Source organism: Lipotes vexillifer, unplaced genomic scaffold (genome assembly GCF_000442215.2).
Source record: "Lipotes vexillifer unplaced genomic scaffold, Lipotes_vexillifer_v1.1 scaffold257, whole genome shotgun sequence".
Classification (NCBI taxonomy): Eukaryota; Metazoa; Chordata; class Mammalia; order Artiodactyla; family Lipotidae; genus Lipotes; species Lipotes vexillifer.
The window spans coordinates 360927-372271 of NW_006778935.1; the positions used below are offsets into that span (position 1 = coordinate 360927).

General features: G+C 40.1%; 1 protein-coding gene across 3 annotated transcripts in view; it reads right to left on the reverse strand.

Annotated features, from left to right (window-relative positions):
- PLCB4 (phospholipase C beta 4) overlaps positions 1-11345 on the reverse strand; it is a 159033-nt gene that overhangs the window by 17760 nt on the left and 129928 nt on the right. For all 3 annotated transcript variants that reach the window (XM_007452038.1, XM_007452036.1, XM_007452037.1), the window contains 2 exons: positions 1921-2036; positions 573-648 (listed from right to left, as the gene is read on the reverse strand). In XM_007452038.1, the coding sequence (XP_007452100.1) occupies positions 573-648; positions 1921-2036 (192 nt within the window). The remainder of the gene's footprint in view (positions 1-572; positions 649-1920; positions 2037-11345) is intronic.

Consider the following 11345-nt stretch of genomic DNA (forward strand, 5'->3'; position numbering starts at 1 on the left):
CCAAAAGCTACAGTTGGAAACTTTCTTTCACAGTTTCTTTTCTTTTATAATTATTATAATTATAATTATTTATGTTCTTGATGGCACCTTGGTGCTCAGCTCTCCAAAATGTCCATAATCTTAATTAATGTTCCCTAAACTATTTTCTTGCGTCTTTGGGGCAATCCAAGTAATTAGGCTCATCTCCTAGAATCTCAGCTCTGGATTTTTTTCCCATCCCAAACTTCCACAGCAAAGTTAGGACGGAATAAGTATCAAAGAGCTACTGAACCCTCAAGGTGGGTGGTTTTCTGTCCTATGATCAATGTTACTTCTATAGGGAATCATATTCTGTATTTTATACACTATTTCCTTTTAGTCCATTTATTGTTTCCCTTGATGCCTCTCAGGCAGACAACATAGATAATGTTTACAAATTAAGGAAAAGGTGTTCCATGAAATGGCTCTTCTCCAAGCCAGTGAGCCCAGACCAGCCCCAGGCTACTGTTATTTCTGATTTAAACTGGGTGCAGCTTCTAAAAATTACACAGTATCTTCTGCAGTTGCTGGTGTAAAAATAGATATTTTCTTACCTTAGATTTGTGATCTGATGTCAGCGTCTGAATTTTAATTTCTGTTTCTTTCTTCATTTCAAGACAATTACTTCCCCTGAAAATGGAAAACCACAAATGCATGCCAGGCATTAGATATCTTTCCTCTCCCAGGAACCTTTGCTCCAAAGCCTTCCAATGAAGACAATTTGTTCATCAAACATGAGACGCCATGGCTCACTGCGCAGCCTCGGTTCTTCCAGTAATAGATGCACACCTTACAAAATATCTGTATCGTGATTACTCAATTCAACCACTACACAAAGAGACATTTCAGACCTAACAATTATTTCATTGTTAAAGGTTTGTTGTCAGAGTTTCCATTTTGGTTCCTGCTTTTCTTCAAGCTATTTTTTATTTATTCAATAATACACTATTTAGGATGAGAACTGAAAAATAGGACCTCAGCCTTGAAGCGAGTTTTCAATTCTTCCACTTTGGTTGTAAAGCCAGATTTTTGTCTTTGACACATGCCAGCAAGGGAGAAAAATAGCATTTCTTGGCAGGGCAGGGTAATTTTTGCTTCTTACTCTATTGTGAGTAGGAAATATATACTAGGCAATTGCCCAGCAACTATTACTGCTTATTTCAGTGATTAATTTTTCCTTTTGGAATATCCATAACATTGCTGAAACCAGAATAGGCCCTGAGCTTCTGCCTTCAGTATATATGCTCTGATTTATTATGGCCTACGTCAGAGTGCTTCATCATATTATTAATAGAGAGTGTCTCTGAGAGGCACATTCTAAACATCCAACTTATCACTTCTCCATGGCTGGCACTGAGTGAGTTTCCCTCCTATTCTGTTATTCAGTGAGCTTGCAGCATCACAGAAACATTCCCCCAGCTTAATTCTATCAATAGAGAAAACCTTTCAAGGTAAATGCAGTGATAGGTTTTATTCAACAGTTTCATCTGTTGGCATAAGCTAAGGATTCTTGTAATATTAAACATCAAAATTGCATTTTTTTCCTTGAGTGTATCAACCTTATTATTTATTACCTAGCAATGCAAAATGATTTCTGGAATTTTTCCAACTGTAATTTGTCCTTCCTTCTCCCCCTCGACCCCCATTCACCTTAAAGGTACCATGAAAGACACAGTTATTACTTCATTAACCAACAGCTGCAGAACTTGAATAAAGCTCCTCTTTTCCACTTCAGTCACTCCCTTCAGCTGAGTGAGTCGCTTATTTTCCAGGAATCATTGTTAATGATGAAAACACAGTTAAGACTAAGTTCTTCCTTGGCCTAAACAGGCAGTTGAACTGTGGGAAAAAATAAAACATAAAAAGGCAAACAGCCTCCAGAAGGACATAAACAGCATTTACCCCTTCTTCTTCATTGCCTTCTCTAGGATTTTCTCATGAGTTGACTTCTCCTTGTCATACTGTGCCACAATTTTGTCAACTTGTGTGCAATGTAGCTTCTGCATGGTACTGTGCTCCTGAACGAGAAGAATTTGTAGTGATGAGTTAGACCTGTAGTGTAGCTGATAAACTTTATCCCATGTTGGGCTGGCATAATTTTCAACAGCTCTTTCAGAGTCTTGCTTTGAAAATCAAGGAGTAACTGAGTCTGGGAGCTGGAAAGACTTCCAATCTCCCACCCGACCCAAGAGTTTCTTGTATTTCCATAAGGTATCTCCAACAAGTGGGTTTCCAGCCTCAGTCCATTGAACATGCCCACCTCAAAAGGCAGCCATGCCCACTGCCGGGCAACACCAATCATCCCAAAGTTCTTTCTTCTGCACATAGATGTCTCCATAGAACTGCCACCCATCCATCTTTGTTCTGCTGAGTCATCTGATGAGTCCACCGCCCCTTCTACAACCTAGTCCCCAAAACCCAAGTTCAGCTACCATATTTATTCTCTTTTACATGCTAAATAAAACTATTCATTATGTGGCATGGCTTCTAAACACCGGGCACTTTTTGGAAGGTCTTAAATACCATCATTACACAGTGAGAACCTCCACTGTGGTTGTCAATATCAGCTCATTTTGAATCCCCATCAATTGATATTTTTGCCAGCTTCCTAATCTAGATGCACTCACAAGGATGACAGAAGGTTGAGGAACCCTGGCCTTCAGCTTTACAGATAGTTAAAATATTTCTCCACCGGGCTTCCCTGGTGGCGCAGTGGTTGCGAGTCCGCCTGCCGATGCAGGGGACATGGGTTCGTGCCCCGGTCCGGGAAGATCCCGCATGCCGCGGAGCGGCTGGGCCCGTGAGCCATGGCCGCTGAGCCTGCGCATCGGAGCCTATGCTCCGCAGCGGGAGGGGCCACAGCAGTGAGAGGCCTGCGTACCCCGCCAAAAAAAAATATTTCTCCACCTGCTTCCTTCAATCACTGAAAATGGGGCTGCAATGCTTTGAAAATAAGTATTTCTTTATAAACATTATTTCTTCCTGATAATTTGGTCACAGCCAGGGACTTAACTGAAATCAGATTTCTTTAGCTGATCAGCCCCTAATCATAGAGGAAAACAGTTCAATCAGTAATATCCACTCTAAGATGATGCTTGATGTTATATCCTAGTCTTACTCTTGAGAAACTTAGAGAAATGAGATGATACTAAAGTCTGGAATGGATAGACTTTGCTCAGGTTATATAACTACCCTCATGGTCATGTTTCCTTCTGCTTACTTTTTTAAGTGAGTAACAAAAGTGTGTGACTTAATTTTTTAAAAATTAATTTTCTTCCTAAGGTAGGCTCACCTTTAACCTAATTCATGGATATCTTAAAAGATTTCATAAAGTATAAATGGGGGAGAGATTTTGAATTTTCCCAAGATTTTCTTAATTTCCCAACACTGTTAGCAGGTTAACACAGGACTTGATTTACAGTTCATTTATATATAAATTCTTCAGAAACACATTGGTGCACATGGTCTCAGCATTCCTGTCCAGTGAATAAATGTCTCTGGGAGATGAATAAATGCCTCCGGGAGAAGGCATGGAGGAAGGTGGTGCTAGGCAGGAAGGTTCTCAGAATAGGACCTGATAACAGGGACAATGAGTGCTCCGAGGTGATGTTACCTTGCTCTGGATTTGGGATTAGGGAATTATAGGTAACAATGTCCTGCTTAATTTGTGGTAACCTGGAACACCTCATAAATCCAGTCCTGTTACCAATATCTGTGCCCTTTTGTGTTATAAACTAGGGGTTCTGCATTGGGTTAAGGACATGGACAGTCTCAGGTCTTAGGCCAAGCTACTTACCCTCTCAGTCTGTTCATCTTTATAATTGGGAGAGTGATACCTTCTTCAATCTTTATAATTGGGAGATTGTTGCCTACTTCATAGGGTTGTTAGGATTAAATATAAGAGAAATCATATTTCAAATGCCTGTTATACCTTATTCAAAATACAATTACATACAAACCTACTTATATTATTCAGTACTCATGAAAACATGCAGAGAGTGACCTGGGAGAAGGGAGAACAGCCTGAGAAGTTAAATCAATAAACTCTTCCTCCAAGCTTAACCTACTCCCGCAGGAATAGACTGACACGTTGATGTATCCTTATTTAAATGGATTTAGCTACTGTTGCATTGTCATGGGAAAAACCCCCACTAAATCACCCTACTACTAGCCTTCCTTCTAAGATTTAGTAATTATCATGCCTGTCTGGCACATGTATTAATTTTCCTGCACAAATAAGGGGCTCTATGCAAGTCTAGAATAAAACATTTCAGAGGTGCCACATACCTATGTCTCTTGCAAATATCATTGAAACGAGGGTGGAGAAGATTGTTTCTTTAAATATTCTAGTGCAGCACAAGAAAAGGAAAAAAAAAGAGGCTCTGAGGATTGGAAGTAAGCTGACATAGTCTACTGCTTAAGGAAGTATTCTGGTGAACCTTAATTAACCCAATTAAGATATGAGGAATGAGGGTGTTTGTACCATAAAGGCATTCATGATGGCTTCAAGTATATAAGATATGCTCCACAAGGGCAGGGAAAACCTCTTTTTTTCACCACTACACGGCCCAATGCTTGGTACAAAGTAGATTCAGTAAATATTTGTTGCATGAATTTAAAAAATTAGCATGGAAAAGCAGTAAGAGGACTTGGATTCTGGTCCCAGCTCATCCTAGTGGCCTTGTGTAACAAACACAAATGTTTCCAGGCTTCAATTTCTTTATTAGAAAACTGAATAGGACCTTGTTTGCCCAACCTAATTCATGGTTATGAGCTGCAAGTTACCTAATGTATATAGAATTTTAAAAAATTAGAAGCATATTGAATTAAAATGATTACAATGAATACACATAACAAGAAAGCTCACCTTGAAAAATTCTCTCTTGTGTTTCTCTCTGTGCTCAAAACTATCCCTGCGTGGTAGGTAGTAGGTATTGAAGTTTTGGGATAATCTGGTTCCCAGACACCACTTCCCCTTTCACAAAGAAATGGGGACCTAATTATTGATCATCACGTGATGGGCGTGGCGGTGGGCTCAAGCCTCAGCTTCCTGTTGTACAAACTAGAGGAGCCAGGAAATGATCTCTAAGCCTATTTATACTAAAACAAACAAAAAAGAATCTATCATTGATTTTATTCTTTTGGTCCTTAACTGAGTCATGAGACCCTATGGAAGAGATAAGTCCTTTTTCATTCTTTCAGGTCAAGAGTACCAAAATTAAATATGTTGACTTAAAAGTCTATCTTAATTGGGACATTTTGGGGAAATAAATGTACAGCTTTTAGCAGGATTTGTACGTGTTTCTATCAAAGTTAAGAGTACCTGCTGTATATATGTATATGTATAATTGATTCACTTTGCTGTACACCTGAAACTAACACAACATTGTAAATCAACTATATTCCAATTAAAAAAAGAACTGTCTACCACCATCAACTGCTAAAGGAAAAAAAATCAATAGTAATCTCAAAAACTACAGTATATCTATTTTCTCAGTGGAAAAAAAAAAGTTAAGAGTAAATTCAGCTTCTTCTGGGAAAAACTTCTGCTGCAATTCATTCTTGTGGCTGATGTGACTCTGGGCAAAAATTCTCATGCCACATATGATAATACTGAAACATCTGAGTAAATCGAGTTTGCTCAGCACGCACCTCTGAGATTACCAGTAAGCTGCCTTTGTGGGTGGTTGCTGTGTCTCTTCCCATTTCTACTTCATGACAGAGTTGTAGGTCTGTTACTGACTTCTTACCACGAATTACATTTGATGAGTTTAACAGTAGTCTTGGTGTTTATTATCAGCAAAACTGCTTGCATAGCAAAGAGCATATTTTCCATTAGCAGCTTTACTGAAATGCCAAATTTTAGTCAGATTCTCAGGTACTTTATTTGACTCATCTAGTGATGCTGCTGCAAACTGGTGGTCCAAGGGATGCATTCAGTTTTTGTTATTGCTTTTTTTTTGCCTACATGGTGTTTCAGAAAAAGACTGAATTAGTGGCCAATATTAAAAGAAGCGGAAATTCATGTAAGATTTCAAGTTCTGTGATTCTCCTTTAGAGAATGAAGCTGGCCCACAGACTCTCAAGGTGGGAAGATCTCAGACTCAGACCAATGGTGGGAACTGAGTCTGACTTGCCCTTTGGACAAGAATGAGTGCTTCCCGTGTTCTACATGGGGCCAACTTCCTTCATTTACTTCTTTTACCTCATTTGAGTTAGAATTCTTCTTCTAATGTGTTATTGGGGATATTTACTTAACTTTGGGTTTAAATTTTTTGCTCTAAGGATTGGACCACATCTGACAATTGAAAAGCATGCTTGTCTTTTAATGAAAGCAACCCTAGCTCTGGACCCAGATGAGCCCTGCGCTAGTGTGGGATCATGGTTGCTTAGTTCTGCTCTTTCTGTGTCTCATCTAATGGACACTTGAGAAGCAGTCCACTAGTTTCCATTTCAAATTGAGAAAGTGAGAGACAAGTAGAAGTTTGACTGCCAACCGCATTCAGAGGATCAAAAGCAATTGACCGTTGCCATTTTCCGAAAACTAGCCATGTTAGCTAGCATTTCAATCCCATTTGGGGCTCAAATGGTCATTACCTATCTTTTCTTCCCGCTGTCCTAACAGCAGATCTCACAACTATTTCTTTGGCTCTCTTTCTTCTATGGTAGATCCCCATTGTCATATCACTATTCCTTCTCCACCCTGCAGCTAAACTTTAAGTTTGGAAATAAGCTCTCTTATGGACCATACATTTCTTAAGCCACTAGGTTAAGTAAACCACATTCTCTGCTTCCCTTTCTGAGAAGTGGCATGATTTACTCAGGCTGGTATGTAATAGCTGAGAGTGCCCTACAGTCACTGAACATGGACTAAGTACTGGTCTCTGCTCTTGGCTACCATGTGCCATGGTTGACCCATGGGTGCTGTGATTGGAAGGTACAGCATAGGCTACTTTCCCTCTTCTGTAGGTTATTTTATAACCCACAGCTTTGAGGTAGCAAACCTTAGCCCCATCTTAGGTAGCACCATAACTGTTAGAAAGGGTTATATAAATGTTGTTTCACAGAAAGGTAGTTAATACTTACTATTGCTTGACAACAGGGCAAAACCCATTTTTCAGGGAGGCCTGCTCTGCATCTTATAGGCCTTTAGTGGGGTTTTCACTGAGGAACAGTAAAGAGTGCTAAATAATATTCCTAAAGAAACAGTTTTCAAAATTTAGTGTGCATAGGAGAGGAGCTTATTTAAAATGTATTTCCTAGACTTCTCCTTGGAGATGATAACAAAGTCTCCAGTGGGCACAAGAATATGCAGTTCTATGAAGCCTCCAGTTCTTGGCCCAAGGATCATGTGTTGAAAAAGCAGTCCCAAAGGACGCCAAGATATCTGTGCCCTGTAGACTCATGACTGCTCTTAAAAACCTTTTACTAAGACCATCAAGATGTGTGGAAATAAAAAATAATGTGGGAAAACTCAGAGGCAACCCAATATAGTGATGAAGAGCTTGAGTTCTGGAGTCAGATAGAATTTGGTCCAAAGCTTGGCTCCACCATTTAAAAGCTAGGTGATTTAGTCAAGCTGTGTTTCTTTTAAGTGTAAATTATCTCATCTGGCAAATGGTTGGTAGACTGTTTGCAAAAAGGGCCACAATGATTTCTCTTTCTGTATCCAATCCCCTTTGCAACCTGACTTTGTGGTTCTTCCTGCCAAGAAGTAGAGTCCTCATCCCTTGAACCTGGGACAGCCTTGTGACCTGCTGTAGCCAAGAGAAGGAGGTGGAAGTGATGCTGTGCCAGTTCTGAGATGAGGCTTGGTCTCTTGAGACCCCTACCATGTGAACAAGCCTGGACTACTGCTGAAGATAAGAGACCACAGAAAGCAGAGGCCTTCCAAAGTCAGCCAGCCCCCCACATCTGCCCACCATCTGCCAGACTGGTAGTGACAGCAGATGTACAAGTGAACCCAGATGAGACCAGCAACATCATCCAGCTGAGCTACAAAATTGTGGGCTAAATAAACAGTGGCTGTTTTTAGTCACTACCTTTGGGGATAGCTTGTTACTCAGCAAAAGCTAACTGATACAAGTTAATATAATTATAATACTCCTTTATATAATTGTTATAAGAATACCAAATAATAAATGCTTATGTATATATTAGCTAGTTTTACCTTTTGAAAAGTATTGACAGATAGAAAAACTAGTGTTAGGATAAATAAGATCAAATGGGATCAGGGACTAAGTGGGTCCAGTGGTAATAGATTCACCACATCCTCTCACCTCCTTCACCAGTGTTTCTTTTTTTCAGTTTTAAAGACAAGTGCATTAGTTGAGTAGACCTCAGTATATATTGGGCAAGTAAATATTCCAATATACCCTTAATCTTAAAAGTTGGCTCAGATGAGACAGTGGAAAGAATTAGGGAAGTACTATAGACTGAAAAATTACAGAAACTTTATAGAGAGAAAGGTCTAACTGTTTGAAAATAAGTATTTGCAAAGCCTCTGGACAGTTCAAATAGATGAAAAGCACTTTAATTATAACCAGCATGAATGAGTTATATTGCTCTAGGCACTTCTCTGAATTTCATTTTATTCATGTCTAAAATGTGGATAGTACCATTTGGGTTTCAGGGATATTGTGAGAATTTAAGAATGTATATACAATGTGTAACACAAAAGTGACACTAAATAAATGTCAGCCTTATTAGTAGTGGTAGTTCTATATAAAAAGATTATGGAATTCAGAGTTCGTAAATTATACTGCCAAAGCAGGCTGAATAGAAAAGTGGGCCCCCTGTGTATTTAATGTGGGAGAAGGAATTCATCATAAGCTTATAATCATACATTTGTGACTTGAACTTCTGAAGTACATGAGGATATGGAAAACAAGCTATGAAATGCATTTGCCTGTTAAGAAATGCTTTCAAAAAGCATTCTGGGGCTTCCCTGGTGGCGCAGTGCTTGGGAGTCCGCCTGCCGATGCAGGAGACGCGGGTTCGTGCCCCGTTTCGGGAGGATCCCACATGCCGCGGAGCGGCTGGGCCCGTGAGCCATGGCCACTGAGCCTGCGCGTCCGGAGCCTGTGCTCCGCAAGGGGGGGAGGCCACGACAGTGAGAGGCCCGCATAACGCAAGAAAGGGAAAAAAAAAAAAAAAAAAAAAAAAAAAAAGCATTCTGAAAAGCAACAGGCAAGCACTGTATATTTTACTGTGCAATTTGGCCCTGTTACTTGACCGAAGGCATTTTGAAGGCTTCCTCCAAAAAATGTACTCTAAAGCTGTTACAAAAGTCCACATAAATTTAGATGGTAGGATTTAGGGAGATTTAAAATCTCCTTTTAAGTTTTGGTTCTATTAGAATGTGGGGCTCCAAGAAGCTTGAAGTTGTTTCTGCAAATGAAGGCAACCTGGATTCTATTCAGCCATATAGGATTTATTTGTTACTAAATATTAATATTTCCTCACCAATAAGCATGAAGAAAATGGAAGGAATAAAGTTCAGTGGCATCAGAGGTGGAGGGGAAGAGCTATCAAAGCTACCTCTAAATTTTCTCATGGAAAAATAATTTTTCACTTGCTATTGACTGAATATTTGTATCCCTCCCCACTCTGAATTCATATGTGGAAGCCCTAATCCCCAGTGTGTTTGGAGGGGGTGCCTTTGGGAGGTGGTGAGGTCATGAAGGTGGAGCTTTCATGAATGGGATTAGTGCCCTTATATAAGAAGATACAGGAGAGAGATGAAAGCTCTCCACACCATGTAAGGAGCAGTAAGAAGGAGGCTGTCTGTAAACCAGGAAGGGGGCCCTCATCATACACTGAATCTGGTGCACCCTGACCTTGGACTTCCAGCCTCCAGTACTGTAAGAAATAAATTGCTGTTTAAGCCGCCTGGTCTATGGTAATCTGTCATAGCAGCCCAAACTGACTGACATCATCTTTGCCACTTTTCCGATTAAGCAGATAGGCCTGTTAATAGAACTGAGACAGTCTGAACTCGAAGGTTTAGACAGGGGATCAGCAGACAATTCTGCTCAGTGTTATATAGGTTAAGTTCTAAAAAACCAAGGAGCAACCTTCCTCAGCAGCTGTCCAGGTAACCAGTATATTGACACTGTCCAAACTAGATGGAGATTTACATACTGTCCCATGTGCTGCCACTGCCTTTGATGCAATGCGGGAACTTGTTTACTTACTGAAGCATCCAATATCCTTCACAGAATAATGCAATAAGAGTATGGGTTCCAGACTCAAGACAATTTGGGTTCAAATATTGGCTCTGCTACCCTCTAATGCTGGGGCTTCACCTCCCTGATCTTAACTTCCATGTGTGCACAATGGGGACTTAGAATTTATCTTATAGGGTAGAGAGTATAAGATGAGGTAATAAATATAAAGTGCTGAGCACAGCATCTGGAAAATACTTCACATACAAAAATCCTAGATGGTATATTATTCTTATTATCATCAGACATGGTATATTTCCTGGTCATGCCTCAAGGAAATATTAAATGAGACTCAGGCCAAAATGCTTAAATTTCCAATCAGTCCAAAGGCCATTGAGATGCCTGCCTCAATAACAGAGATCCAACTTAAACAGAAGGAAAATCTGGTGGATGACGCCTTGCCATATGGCTACCAACTCCATTCCTAATAACCAAACTCACTGAAAGTGCATTCGCATTTCCTTTTCTCTCCCTTTTCTGTTCTCTTTCTATATTCCAGCTTGCTGCCAATGACCAAGAAAATGGAAATCCCTACTTGAGCTCTGTCTCCACACTTATAAAAATCTGTGGCGGGTTTCCCACGTGGGCAATGAAAGGAATTCCACTGAACAGAATTGAAATTCGAGCAGTCTTTGAAGTGACCTCTATATCAGCAAATCCATGAAGCCAATAATACAGGGACTAGGCCAAGATTAGGCCAAATTTCTCAAAGGAGCACAAACCATTAAAGAGATGACAGAGTTCCAGCTGCACTCTTTGCATCTTCGTATTTGAAGTGACTCAGAGGTTCATCACTCAAGTCCAGCTCTGCAGGCTGTGCCTTGGTTTGAGGCTGGGGTCAGGGTATAAAGAAGTGGGATGGCAACATGAGCTTAAAAGAATTCAGAAGTCCTTTCAAGTTAAGAAATTAAAATTTCTCTTGCTCTCCTTACCCGTAATGGAAGAGGACATATTTACCCTTCCAGCAGCAGCAGCTGTTGTGATACATCTTAGGAAGGAAAAAGATATCACGTTTGTCTCTTTTCCCGGTGAGGGAAGATTTGAAAGCAGGATGGCATCTGGGTGCTGTGAAGTTTTTCAACCTATGTGAGAATTCCTGCT